Source organism: Carcharodon carcharias, chromosome 15 (assembly GCF_017639515.1).
Source record: "Carcharodon carcharias isolate sCarCar2 chromosome 15, sCarCar2.pri, whole genome shotgun sequence".
In the NCBI taxonomy this organism is placed as follows: Eukaryota; Metazoa; Chordata; class Chondrichthyes; order Lamniformes; family Lamnidae; genus Carcharodon; species Carcharodon carcharias.
The window spans coordinates 113,946,767-113,961,771 of record NC_054481.1 but is presented as its reverse complement, the minus strand read 5'-3'; the positions used below and the strand labels follow the sequence as shown (position 1 = coordinate 113,961,771).

The 15,005-nt window shown below is 44.7% G+C and overlaps 1 protein-coding gene across 4 annotated transcripts in view; it reads right to left on the bottom strand.

Annotated features, from left to right (window-relative positions):
- kcnab2a (potassium voltage-gated channel subfamily A regulatory beta subunit 2a) overlaps nt 1–15,005 on the bottom strand; it is a 306,240-nt gene that overhangs the window by 43,081 nt on the left and 248,154 nt on the right. For all 4 annotated transcript variants that reach the window (XM_041207162.1, XM_041207163.1, XM_041207161.1 and 1 more), the window contains 4 exons: nt 6,339–6,383; nt 4,675–4,719; nt 2,761–2,804; nt 2,064–2,150 (listed from right to left, as the gene is read on the bottom strand). In XM_041207162.1, the coding sequence (XP_041063096.1) occupies nt 2,064–2,150; nt 2,761–2,804; nt 4,675–4,719; nt 6,339–6,383 (221 nt within the window). The remainder of the gene's footprint in view (nt 1–2,063; nt 2,151–2,760; nt 2,805–4,674; nt 4,720–6,338; nt 6,384–15,005) is intronic.

The following is a 15,005-nucleotide window of genomic DNA, read 5'->3' as shown; positions in this document are numbered from 1 at the left end:
AGTAATGATCATGAGTGGGAACTCTGGTTGACATTTTCCCTACCCGGTACAGAAACATGAAGATTGTAGTGTAAATACTGCCCGAGCTGAGATCAGCTAAGCTTTCCTTCTTTAATAAATGATGATATAAGGACAGAGGTGCAAGACCTGATTCCAAAACCACATGTTAAATAATTTCAATAGAGCTTGGATGTACTGAAACTTTTGAGGCTTAATGTCACATTTTCCAATTGCTTTCAACATGAACTAATCCTCAAGAGTGGGTGTGCCAGTAGAAAGAGACAAACGCACCTGTCATTTTATCTGGTGATGATGTCACACACAAGAGAAATAATTACATGTTTTGTGGCATCACACTAGCAAAAGAAAAGGGAGCATTAAGTATCATGATGGTGGACCTTGGATTGCCACTGGAGTAAACGTCTTGTGTTAACGAACTCATTAACAGATATCATCATAAAATCATAATGGACATCTGATGCACTCTTCTACCAGCGTTTACCAACATTTTTGCAAGAATTCTGCTCATTAAAACGAGGGTAATGTCAGCTCTGACAAATAAAGTATTTTCCATTTTAGTCCCAACATCAAGCACCCCATGAGCATGGTCAAGAAATGTTGATGCACAGCAAAACACCTGCCACCTGATCCAACAATCTGCCTTTTCCCCACCTCAGAAGAATACCCCTTATGTGACATTTGACCATTTCCTACACCAGCCATCATGGGGTCTTTGAATGAAATTGCTATTTGCGAGCCAATTAGTACCAAATTATTGTAAGTTTTGTGTGGTGGACCTTGTCCAGTAAATTGTCTAAATATCATTTCACCAGGGACGTTCATAGCCAATGCACCATTATATCCCATTAGTCCACTAAGGTTGACCAAATATTTCACTTACAGACCCTTTATATGCACTCTGTTGCATCTGAACCCAGGCATTAGATTTGGAAGTACTAGACTTGACCACACCATGGCACCTAATTTTAAAGATTTTGCATTAAAAGTAAATATAAACGGTACAAAAAGGGTCCTGTTCTTTTAGCTATAACAAACTAGCATTCACAAAAATAAATAACAGAATATGTTGTATGCCCAGCTTTTATTTGGTAGGAAATTACTTTCCTTAAACAATATCGTTTTTTAAACAGGTCTCTTGGACAATTCATGCAACGAAGGGTCCAGGTGGGCAACTTCTCTCAAATCTCTGTTGGGATGCACATGACAGTAGCTCAAACAAATTTCTCCCCCATCTATGAGGGAGGGTGTGGACATGCTCCCACAATTAAGTTAATAAAATCAGTTAACAATACCATGGTATAGGATAAAATTTACACGTGCTCACTGCATGCCACCATTTCCTGATGCTCCAGTGAATTATCTAGATTATTCAAACTTCTAACTAAAGTCTGAATGAAGAGTCAGCTAAATTAAACTTATACACCTCAAACTTCACAGTGGTTGGTGGAAACAAGCACACAAGTTTTCGAATTTGCAGCCATTGAATAACTTATAAAAACCAGATCATATCTAGCTTGAATACTGCTCCATGATGAGTTAGCTGATCTCAGACAGGCCAGTAGGTGGGGTGTGACAATTGGGCCCAGTGACACTGAGCTATTGAAGAGAAACAAGGATGTCCCTCAGTCAAATGATGTATGGAAAGGGTATTCGAGGACTACTGCTACCTGTGGAATTGTATTTCAACAAGAATCTAAACTTCACAGAGACAAAGCACTGAAAGGGGAGAAAGCTAGGAATGTGGCGTTGGAAGTTACTTCCATGTAGGTAAGTTCGTGTGCACTATTAATTATTCCTTTACTTCTACACTTGCACCTTAAATGATCAATCAAATGAGCCCTACAAATATTTTCCCAATAGAAAGGTAACTTCAGCTTAGCGATTAGTAAATAGTCCACTAATAGGTGTAAAGGTCTTGAGTCTTTAGTAGCGGACCTTTCTGGGAGAGAGTGGGGATGGGGAAGGAGAGAGTGCGTGAGTGCATTTAAAAACCTATGCATAAAAAGACAGTGATAGCGCCCCACTTATGCAATGAAACTCACCTTCCATAGGTGTGTTTGGATCTGGCCTGTTAGCAAATACCACATCCACATACTCCAATTGCAATCGCTCAAGAGAAGCCTTCAGTCCTGCAAAAGCAAAACACATACATCCATTAAAAGATCAGTTTGACAATCTCATGAAGCCTGCCCTGCTCAAAATTTTATATGGAAGAAGAGTAAAAATTGTAATTAGTCCTTTAAAGTAAAAGAACAAATCAATTATTTTGCAGGTTTATTTTCCTATGAGAATTTATAATTTGCAGAAGTGGGTTAATAGAATGGTGGGCCTTGTGTACTGAATGTGTTTTCTTCAAAACCAGAGACTGACAACATCTTCTTCTGTTGGCCAAGTTAAGGTTGAAGAAAAGGCATACATGTTTTGCATGCTGCAACACTAAATTTGTTATCTGTGCCTGCACTCCTGATAAAAAAAATGCTATCTTCACCCTGCCTAAGACCGATTTCTTCCACTTTTTCCTGGCCAAGGACATGGTGATTTCTGTCTTAATGAAGATTCAAAATTCTATTTATTACTGTAGGTGTCAACAAGGTAGGAATTACTGTCAGTGATGTTATCATAAAGCTTTAAATGTGCTTACTTCAAATAAACCTTCCACATTTTAATGTAGGCATTAACCAATCATTGAAAACAGCAATCATTAACAGCAGCAATTTTTGTACTAATGTAGTGTCCTACCTTCTATAATGTGCTTTCGAGAGAGTCCTCGCTCGGTCTCCGCCCTGCAAGGGAAACACAAATGACAAGCACGGCATTATTTGAGGGTCAATTTTCAGTAATAATTGTGGTTAATCCAGGTTAGATTACATGTCCAAATAATACAGAGTAAGTTACTTCATTGATGTGGACATGATCATGCAAAAGCAGGGCTGCAGAAATAGTAGACCTTTGCTTGGAAGCATTTTTCTTTTGCATGCTCTGTTGCACTGAGCCACAAGGATCAGTAAGCCTGACTATGAAAATATGGATTTATGATTCTGATGTTGAGACATCCTCTGCGACCAAATCAGGAGCACTAGGTGCAAGGGTATCTAGTAGCACACCATCAAACAGCACTTAGCATATGGTAATAAAAGTTGGATAGTTTAACTTCCTTGAGTGGTAACAGTACAGCAAGGGGAGAATTACAAAGCAAATGACCAAGCCAGGACAAGAATGCAGTCAGATCTACAAATGCTTCACATTTGCTCATCTACAGGGTTGTTGTTATCATTGTGTGATCCCAGTGCAAAGCTTCACCTGCTGGGGGTGCTTATACAGAAATTACAGGCATGTTTCTTACAATATTCTGTGCATTAAAATGAAATGATGCAAAATTATGGGGTGTGAACCAACAATTTCCTGATGTGTGCCTGCCTTCACAAAAGTTACCCCTGGGGCTCGAGGTTTTCCACTCTGCCTGGAGCCTGACCTTTAGTTGTCCATCTAACTCCAAATTGTAAATCTGGTGAAAACTGTAGTGTGTCAAGACAGAAGACTTCAAAGAGTAAAAGATGTGAGAATTGTGTTCCTCAGTAATTGCAAGCAATTTTCAGTCACATGCATCTTACATGTCATAGATGTGCTTTCCATTCAAACTTGTATACTGAGCCCCAAAATAATAATGCAACTATAATTTCATATTAAGATGTTCTTTTTTGTTAATCTTCTCCATTCCCTCCTGAAGGTATGTAATGACTGAACCTCTTCAGTACTTTGAACATTTTACCATTATTCATCAGAGAATCTTCATAACTGGTGCCAGTAGCTAATTCAACAATGACACTGGCGAGGTAAAGGAAACCAACTTTTTTTTGCCTTAATACCCCAATGTCATTGGTGTCCTTACTATCAATCCAGCTCAGATTTGTTAACTTGGCAAAGACCAGGAATCAAGGAATCAAATCTGGTACTCAGCTGTTTTGACTACACTCAACCAATAAGTTTGGGAGTCATTGGGAGTGCTAGTTCAAAATGTACTGGACGGCACTGCAATTTTAGCTGCATGGAAGGGACTAAATGAAGGAATAGGGTTTCTCCAGAGGGAGGAAGACATAATTAAAGGCAGAACATAAGGCCTAACATCTGTGAAGTGCCCAGGGACTTTTTTGCAATGTAAAAAGTGCCATATAACTGTATGTGGGTAAATAGCTCACACACCTATATAGATAGGCACTGATCCAAAGTCTCTAGATATTCCTTGACAAACAAGCATCTTTAGTTAGATAACAAGATATCAGTTTATTTTTTGATAAAATTATTGAGCGAGTTATCGACAACCTCAATGGTCAAATCTTAGGAATTACAATTTTTCCTCCTTCTAAAGGAATTTCACGAGCACAGGTGCTGATTCTTCAAGCCAAGCCCAATCCTATCCTCTTACATGAGGGTATGGAACCTTAGTTGAATTTTTTCGAGTTTATCGCAGTCCCCTAATTAAGTTCCGCTAATTCAGTATACTTGGGGATTGAACCTGTGCCCTTCTGGTCCTGTAAGATAGCTGTAGGCTGTCTTCACTAACTAAGAGCACGGTAATAGCTCATTAATTACATTTCTTTAAAAACGATTGCTCAATCATTTAATCATTAAAAAAGTAAATATTGGGTTACATACTTTCCACCCCAGAAAATTTTAGTGGTAATGACAAGGCTGGACCGTCTGTGAAGAGAAAACAGGACATGATGTTGACAAAGGGCTTGGTTAATTTGACTATTCAAGTTTTATGTACCATACTGCATGACTAATAAGTTAAGACAATGAGAATGAAGTACTGTTTAATTCACCTCCAAAACATATCAGACAATGTTTGATAAAAACAAAAAAACTGCGGATGCTGGAAATCCAAAACAAAAAAAGACAATGTTTGAGTTTAATTGTGTAAACATAAATACATCAACGGTCTCCTTCAGAGAGTAGAGGTTCTTATTGGTCCTGGTCTCATACAAGTGCTTAAAATATCAAACTCCTCTCTGCTATTTTAGCTCAGACATTAACCTGCTAAAATAATGCAGAGGAAGTTATTGGAAGCATATTAGTTGTTTGTCACAAATAGTTCTGACTATAATCTTTATTCTTTTAAGTCACGTTTTTCACTTCAGCTTTGTAGCTTCCTGCATGTGGCTTGGCTGAGATGTGGTGAGCCATTGTGTTTCAAGGCCTTTGCCAATGTAACCAGCTACAGGGAGGTGCAACAGGCCAGAGCAAGGTGATTCCTTTTCTTATTTACCTGGTTCTTTCAGGAAAATGCCTGGTCTGTGGGCGGCATCTGCTCTGTATGGCTAGAAATCCACCATGTGAAGTGCAAGTCACAAAACAACATAGCAGTATTCAACAAAACTCACTGTTTAGGCATTTACATGCTGTATCTTTTAAAAATATTTGTTGAAATACAATATTTACAAAATGATACAATTCATGCACCACTTTATAGCTTTCATGTTTTGAAATCATTCACAAAGCAGCATAAGTTTTTCAAACTGTCATTAAAAGGAGGTTGTAGCACTGCAGTATTAACCAAAAGGTAGCAACAGGAATATCTGAATGGGGTCACTGCAAAACCCTTGAGTGAAAAGGTAACAGACTGAGAGTTTAAAAAAAGATGCTGTGGCAGGTTGATAAAGATGCAGGGAATATGTGGAGGGAAGCAGTAGCGCAAGGTGAAAAAAAATATCATGGAGTGACTGCTCTGGATAACTCTGGAGTACATCCGTAAATTATGTGGCCCTCATCAGAGACACCAATGAAGTTCAAGAGATCACAGGGCAAGTTTCCTCAAGGAGAAGAATTTGCAGCATATGGTGAAAAGGCTGAAAGGTAATGTTGATCTGTCAAAGGAGATGGGCTATTCCCTTTATACTACTGAATGGGAACATTGTTGGCATACTCTCTACAAGAGGAAATAAAAGGTTGAAGTCTTTCAAATAGAACACACATTCAATACAACATGGTGGATTACAATCTCAAATATGTTTAGAAACAGATTTTGTATTTGAAGGTCATTTAACTTTGTAAAAGCATTGATGATACATTTGTTCTCCAATTACAAACAATAAATGGGGGTGTACATGCATACCCATACTGAGGTAATTATTGCTCACCTTATCTCACCCTGTTCCAATTTGAACTGTCAATAGATATTTTTAATCATATGACATTTATGCTAAAAATATATTAGTTCATGAAGTCTTAACCAGTGATTGACAAGGTAATTTCATACTAGTATTCTTAGGTACATTTCAGTGTACTCTCAGAACTTCAAACTAACAAATGAAAATTACCTCCATCCTTTCTTCTTGATGATGCTTCCCAATACAATTTCTGCCCTGGGGAAAAGAAAAAAATAGCGAGGTTAAACACATTTTACATTAACAGTTGAAACCAGCTTGTGTCTCATGTATAGTACATAAGATCATACTACCTTCCTTTACTTATGATCAGACAATATTCTGCTTGACAAGGTTAAATGTATGTTAATTGTGTTTAATGGGATGCAGGTAGTGGACATTAACTGGAATTCACTTGCGTCCCTTTGAATAGACCTAGAATGAAACTGTGGTTTTTGGGTTGGGAGGTGCATGCTTGTAATGTACAACTTGGTAAATAAACACCAATAAAAGTGTGTAAAGATTGGTTGTCTGGAATATAACAAACAATATTAGCACTCTTTACACCATGTGGCAGACAGCCTTGTTTTAACAATCTATTTAGTGGGCCAAGCTTTTCCTTTTTTACCCTTCTTCTTCCAATTTTTCCCCATCAGTATTTCCATTAACTCTTACCTTCTTTCCATCTTCACTTCTATCTCTTATTCTCCTTAATCATAATAAGTTTATTTAATCTAAAGGTATTTAAGATGAATTATATGAAGTACAAAGCAGGAATTCTTTACTTAAATCTTCAAGTATACAACACACCACCTATGTTACCTAGTATAACTTTAAATAAGTTAGCAAACTGTAATTAACAGAATATAACTCTGTTTGAGGACTGGAGAAAAAAAAATCAACTTCCCTCAAAATTTTCTCCCAAGCTTTTCTCATTTACACTGTTCCACTGTCAAAGACAATGGACGGAATTTTCCGTCTGGCGTTGGCATTAGCAGACAATATGTGGGATCGCTTTCATGCCGTCTGAAACCAATTTGCAATCGCCCGCTCCAGCTGTCAACGGTAGGCCGCACATCAGGAACTTCACTGTAATACAGCTCGCTGGAATCATCCCCCTATGCTGGATCATCCAAGCATGTTGGTGTGTTTGCATGCCGACATGTTTCATAACAACTTTTGTAAGGCATGCACCTGGCGAGCTGCAGCTCGAGGGGAACTCGGAGGTGAGTGCACACTAATGTTGCTCCTGAGGGTCGCCTGTTGGATTTCAAGATTGAGGTGCTGCGCATTCAGGCAAGGGTACAGGCAAGTTATATTTTCCTGGCCAGCTGACAGTGCGGTAGTGTCAGGGCAAGGGCTGACCTACAGCTGAGGCAAGTTGGGGTTTGGGTGGGGGGGGGAGGAAGAGGAGGAGGAGGAGGAGGAGGAGCAAGGACTGCACTGTGGTTGATGGTAATTTTTAAAATTCATTTACAGGATGTGATGCTCGGCCAGCATTTATTGCCCATCAGAAGTGGTGGGGTGAGCTGCCTTCTTAAACTGCTGCAATCCATGTGGTGTAGGTACACCCACAAAGCTGTTAGGGAGGGAGTTCCAGGACTTTGACCCAGTGATAGTGAAGGGACAGCGATATATTTCCAAGTCAGGATGATAAGCGGCTTGGCGGGGAACTTCCAGGCAGTGGTGTTTCCATGTATCTGCTGCCCTTGTCCTTCTAGATGGTAGCAGTCGTGGGTTTGTAAGGTGCTGCCTAAGGAGCCTTAGTGAGTTTCTGCAGTACATCTTGTAAATGGTACATACTGCTGCCACTGTTCGACAGTGGTGGAAGAAGTGAATATTTGTGGAAGGGGTGCCAATCAAGTGGGCTGCTTTGTTCTGGATGGTGTCAAGTTCTTAAGTACTGTTGGAGCTACACATTCCAGGCAACTGAAGAATATTCGATTACACAGCTGAGTTGTGCCTTGCAGATGGTGGACAGGGTTTAGGGTGTCAGGAGGTGAGTTACTTGCTGCAGGATTCCTAGCCTCGGACCTGCTCTTGTGGTCACAGTATTTATATGGCTAGTCCAGTTCAGTTTCTGGTCAATGGTAACCCCCAAGATGTTGAAAGTGGCAGATTCAGTGATGGTAATGTTACTGAATGTCAAGGGGCAATAGTTAGATTCTCTCTTGTTGGAGATGGTCATTGGCTGTCACTTATGTGGCGCAAATGGTGCTTGCCACTTGTCAGCCTGAGCCTGGATATGTCTAGGTCTTGCTGCATTTGGAAATGAACTGCTTTAGTATCTGAGGAGTCGTAAATGGTGCTATCATCAATGAACATCCACACTTCTGACTTTATGATGGAAGGGAGGTCATTGAAGAAGCAGCTGAAGATGGTTGGGCCTAGGACATTACCCTGAGGTGCTTCGGCAGTGATGTCCTGAAACTGAGATAATTGACCCCCAACAACCACAACAATCTACCTTTGTGCTCGGTGTGACTCCAACCAGCAAAGAATTTTCTCCAATTCCCATCGACTCCAGTTTTGTTAGGGCTCCTTGATGCCACACTCAGTCAAATGCTGCCTTGATGTCAAGGGCAGTCACTCTCAACTCAACCCTGGAGTTCAGCTCTTTTGTCCATACCTGAACCAAGGCTGTAAAGAGGTCAGAAGTTGAATGATCCTCATTGAACCCAAGCTGAGTGTCAGCGAGCAGGTTATTGCAAAGCAAGTGCCGCTTGATAGCACGATTGGTGACCCCTTCCATCACTTTACTGATGATGGAGTGTAGACTGATGGGCAGTAATTGGCCGGGTCAGGTTTGTCCTGCTTTTTGTGTACAGGACATGCCTGGGCAATTTTCCAAATTACTGGGTACGTGCCGGAGTTGTAACTCTTTAGGTCACAAACAAATAAGCTAAATCAACAAAATCAGGGATAAAGTAAAAGGCAGCCCCTTAAAGGGAAACTGCAAAGACAAAGACAAAATTTAAAGGAAACTTATGAACATTAAATTAAAATGTGATTAAAGGGATCACTAAAACACCTCAATCCCCGTGGTGTCCACTGAGCACAGAAGGCCTCGATGGTGCCTGTAGACACCACATGCTCTCTCTCCAGGGACACCCAGTTGCGAACGCAGACACGGAAGAGGGGCAGACAGTTGGGCCGGACAACCCTCTCGATCGCCGACTGCCTGGACCCATTGATTGCCAACTTGGCCAGACCCCGGAGCAGGTTCACGAGGAGGTCCTCCTCTCTCCCCGCCCCTCTCTGCATCGGGTGCCTGTAGGTCAGGAGCATGACTGAAGTACAAACAAAACAACAGTAAAAGGTTTTCGAATTAACTAAAAAGGGAGTGCAGCCTTCATAGGCATTGTTCCTGGACTCCATAAGTCCACAAAAAAATACAGGCGTCTTGGGGGGTCCATGAATCGACACATCCTATGTTTGTATGGGACTGCTGCGTGCAACACCCTCCACCCCAGGTCCCTGATGAAAAGGAGGAGGGCACCTTTGTAGAGGACCCTCCACTGGGGACCTCTGCCACCGGACAGCAACAAGGCACGCCAGGGCGTGTCCGGGCGGCGGGCGAGGACAAAGAAGTGAAGGGTGTGCAGCAGCAGCCCATACAGGAAACCCCTCCATGCTGTGCTAAAGGGCACAGAGTACATTTCTGCGAGGTGACTCAGGTTGCGGGGCTCTGGCTCTCGAGGGAGGGTTTGGGATTTGGGGCCAATGTGGAATTTCATCTGAACAGGGGTACGTTCAGACGGAAGGCCACCGCACACCTGTGCCACTTTGAGCCCCAGAATGACGTCGGGGCCGAGCACGACAGTCCTAAGGTCATGGATGGCATTGGCTGCAAGCCGGACACCCACCGACGCATGACATGCCAACGGCCATGGAATCATCCTGCCCACTCCTCCACCACCCAGCACGTCCACAATCCTGGTCACTCCGGCAGCCACTGAAAGTGGCAGAGGTGCGGATTCCTGAGCAGCGGCTCTCTGACAATAGCCACTGTTCGTGACGGTGGAAGGCTGTGTCACAAGGCAAACATGTTCCAGACTTTGATCAGTCCTGGTAATAGATGGGCAACACATGCAAGGGGCCCAGAAGGCCCCTCAGGTCTCCACACAGGAGCTGCATTCATAATTCAGGCCATGTACCTGGCAGAAAAAATACGTTTCAAGGGCACTTCATCTCGGAGGAGGCTCTACATAAAGGTACCGCTGCAGGGTCTGAAGGCAGAAAGTTGCCATCTGGGTGCATAGGCACACCAGTGCCTGACCGCCATCTCTAAGCAGGAGGCTCAAGACCACAGCAGCGACCCAGTGCAGCCTTTTGTCCCAGAAGAAATCGATGAGCATTCTCTGGATTTTTGTGACAAACTCTGGGTGAGGTGTCAAAGTGACCAGCCAGTATCACAACATGTCAGCAATCAGCTGGTTTATGACCAACACTCGACCCCGGTAGGACAGCACTCGGAGCAGTCCTGTCCAGCACCGCAGGTGAGTGGTGACTTTGGCCTCCAGATCCTGCCAGTTTGCCGGCGATGATTCCTCTGCAGGTCAGAGGTGGACCCCCAGGTAGAGGAGACTAGTCCTGCTCCAGGTGAAAGGCCTGAGCTCCTTGAGTAGGGGATCAATTTACCACTGACTGACTAGAAGTTCAGAACACTTGTCCCAGTTTATCCTGGCAGAGGACATGGCAGAGTAAACCACCTGGCACTCGTGTATCCTCCGCAGGTCAGCTGGGTCTGTGAACATGAGGAGCACGTCATCAGCGTAAGCTGAGAGGACCACCCCGATGCCTGGCCCGTGCAAAACCATCCCGATAACCTCCTCTGCGCAAGGCGCAAGAAAGGCTCCACGCAGATAACTAGTGTTGTATCTGTACAGCTTGGCTAGTGCATGAGCATGTGCCGGGGGGAGGGGAGTGGCCACGCATCAGGGAAACTTTGCATAAAATGACCATTTCTTCGCAGCTGAGACAGTTCAGACGCAGCCACATTAGCATGCTTGGAGTCGGGCCTCTAGCTTATCTGCCCACTCAACTAACGCAGAAACCTGAAAGTGCAACCAAATGGTCCAGAGCGTTTAACCCCTTGGGCATAGACTGCAAACTAATTAACATTTTAGTGAGCTGCAGAACAACTGGATGACTGGGCATGTTGTACAATCTCTTTGCAAAAGCCATGGAGCAGTCACTGATGGAGGTGCTCACAAACCCTTGCAATGTCATCATTCAGGTTTGAATCAGTCTCCCCCATGGTTCAAGCTAACAGTGCAGCCTGGTAGTGCAGGTTAAGACAATGCCTGCGCCTGAGCTGAGAACACAGCATGCAGTCCAGTGGGCAAAGCTGCCGCCAATCGATCAGGTGGATTGGAGCAGAGGTGGGTGAGTTTCAGACAGCCACGCAGCACACTATGCTCTAGTCATCCAAGTGGTGGCCAGCACTCTCTGGGATGTGTTAAGGGGCCTTCAGGCTTAACCAAGAGAGGTTCTTAGTACACCGAAGTTAACCCACGCATCTCTCTCTTTCATCCTACAGGGGTACAACATCAGAAGCATGAAGCCTGGTGACCTAGCTGTATGTCTCATGGCTTACAGAGAGCAGAGACGACGGAGAAGAGAGCAGCAGAGGTGCCTGGCTGGTGAGAGGAAGGAGCAGAACCCTCAGGAAGGAGAGGCTGGGGCTCCTGCGCACGCCGCTGGTCAGCGCCTAGCTAAACCCAGGATCTGTAGACGGCGCTTGTCATTCCTGCAGATGACCAAGAACCAGTGTGGCCGAAGATGGCGCGTGTCTAGGGAACTGGTCAGTCACATCTGCCACCTGCTGCAGGATTTGGCGCCATGGGGACATAGCGCGCATCCACTGCCAGTGACCACGGCGCTCAATTTTTAAGCCAGTGGCTCCTTTCACGGCTCCTCATGTGACCTCTGTGGGATATTGCAAGCCTCCATGCACAAATGCATCCATGAGGTCACAGCCACCATCTTTGTGAAGGCAGATAACTTTGTGCATTTTGCCTGGGAAATCAAGGATGCAAGAGCTCTGGGATTTGCCCAGATCTCAGGTTTTCCACAGGTGCAGGGTGCCATTACCTGCACACGTGGCGCTCAGATATCCGTGGCAATGCACAAATGCATCCATAAGGCACGGACATCATCTTAGCAAAAACACACAACTTTGTGCATTTCGCCTGAGATCAGGGAAGCCAGGAAGCAAGAGTGCTGGGATTTGTCCAGATCTCAGGTTTCCCAGGAGTGCAGAGTGCCATCGACTGTGCTCAGACTTCATTGGCAACAAGTAGTCAACTACATCAACCGCAAGGGCTTCCATTCGCTGAATGTTCAGCTGGTATGGGACCACCACCAATGCCTCCTGCGGGTCTGCCCACGGTTCCCAGGTAGTGTCCAAGACTCCTAGATTCTCAGTATGTCTCAGATCCCTGAAATCTTCCAGGGTCCACAGAGGCTGCAGGGTTGGCTCCTTGGGGACAAAGACTACCCGCAGAGGACACAGTGGCTGATAACACCCGTATGGTGTCCTCAGAGCGCAGAAGAGAGAAGGTACAACAAGGTTCATGCTGCAACTAGCACCTTGGTGAAGCAAACCATTGGAATGTTGAAAATGAGGTTCTGGTGCCTGGACCGGTCTGGTGGAGCCCTGCAATACAGTCCACAGAGGGTGTCACGCATTGTTGCTGCCTGCTGCACCCTTCACAACCTGGCGCTGCAATGGGGAGAGGAGCAGGCTGAGGAAGAGATGGAGGAGCTGCACGTCTCCTTCAATGAGGAGAATGTCAATGGGGATGATGGTGAGGAGGTCCTCGAAGGTGAGGATGACAGTGATGAGGTTATCGCACTGGCCAGCTGAGGCAAGCTTGGGAGGCCCTCATAGCTGCGAGATTCATGGAGGCTGATGACAACATGCAGTGAGGAGATACCATAGATCCTCACATTCCACCTGTGAACATTTGACTCCTGCCTGGCAGATGGCAGCGCACATACCATCTGTGAAAAGGATCCTGTCATAGAGACGCAGCGGATGCCCATAGTCTCTACATTCCAGAAGGACAATGATGACATGCAGTAGGGACACTCCATAGATCCTCACATAGCTTATATGAATATTTGACTCCTGTCAGTTCCACTCCTGGGAAGAGTGTCCTGCAGTCAGCATCACGGTGAAGCAGTCTGGGAGGAGTGTCCTGCAGTCAGCATCGCGGTGAAGCAGTCTGGGAAGAGTGTCCTGCAGTCAGCATCACGGTGAAGCAGTCTGGAAAGAGTGTCCTGCAGTCAGCATCACGGTGAAGAAATCTGGGAAGAGTGTCCTTCAGTCAGTTTTTGTTGAAAATAACAACAGTGACATCACAAGACAGCGCAAGAGCTCGACAGAGAGATCAGAACCAGCGTGAGTGCAGGGAGGCTTCAAAAAGTGACGTCAGCACAAAGGTGAGAGCTAATTGGTGAGCAGTGGGTAAGTGTTTTTCTCCAGTCTTTCTCCAGTTTAAAATAGATTAAGCTAAGGAAAGGTAAGAGCTTTAGTTTTTATTTAGAGTACATAAATAATTTAATTTTTTTTAACTGTATTTAACTTAAAGAGGCAGGGCAGCTCAGTCCCATGTTATGTACCGCCTGCAACATGTGGGAAGTCCTAGGCTCTCCTTGCGTTCTGACCGACCACGTGGGCAGGAAGTGCCACCAGCTGCAGCTACTTGAGCTCTGAGTTTCGGAGCTTGAGCGGCAGCTGGAGACACTAAGGTGTATCCGTGAGGCTGAGAGTTTCATGGATAGCACGTTTTTAAATGTGGTCACCCCACAGCTTACGGAAGTGCAAACAGGGAGGGAATGGATGACCAGTCAGAAGAAAGGTGTTAGGCAGGTAGTCAGGAAATCCCCAGGGTGCATCTCACTTGAGAACCGTTTTTCTGTGTTGGAAAATGGTGAGAGTGATGGTTCCTCTGGGGAGTGCAGCCATGCTCATGGCACTGTAAGTGGTTCAGCTGCACACTGGAGGAGGAAAAAGAGGGGAAGAGCGATAGTGGTAGGAAACTCGATAGTAAGGGGAACAGAAAGGCATTTTTGCGGCCATAGGCCTGACTCCAGGATGGTATGTTGCCTCCCTGGTGTCAGGGTCAAGCATGTCACTGAATGGCTGCAGGGCATTCTAAAGGGGGAGGGCAAACAGACAGAGATCATGGCACATATTGGTACCAATGACATAGGTAGAAAGAGGGATGAGGTCCTGCAAGCAGAATTTAGGGAGCTAGGAAGCAGGTTAAATCTCTGGATTATTTCCGGTGCCATGCGTTAGTGCGTATAGAAATAGGAGGTTAGTTCAGATGAATGCGTGGCTAGAGAGATGGTGCAGGAGGGAGGGCTTTAGATTTCTGGGACATTGGGACTGTTTCTGAAGGTGGTGGGACCTGTACAAAGCGGACAGGTTAAACCTGAACCGGAATACGACCAACATCCTTGTGGGAAGGTTTGCTCGTGCTGTTGGGGAGGGTTTAAACGAACTTGGCAGGGGGGATGGGATCCTGAGAGGAGGTTCAGCAGGGGGAGATGCACAGCCAAAATTAGAAGAGAGAGCAAGTGATTCTGGAAGGCATTGAAATTATAGGCCAGTTAAGGAACAAGGGAGTTTGGCAAGGTTGGATGGTATTTATTTTAATGCAAGGAGTCTGATGAGTAAGGCAGATGAGTTGAGGGCACAAATTAACACATGGAAGTATGATGTCATTGCTGTCACAGAGACATGGTTGAGAGAGGGGCAAGATTGGCAGCTCAATATTCCAGGATATAGGGTCTTCAGGTGAGACAAGGAAGGAGGTAAAAGAGGAG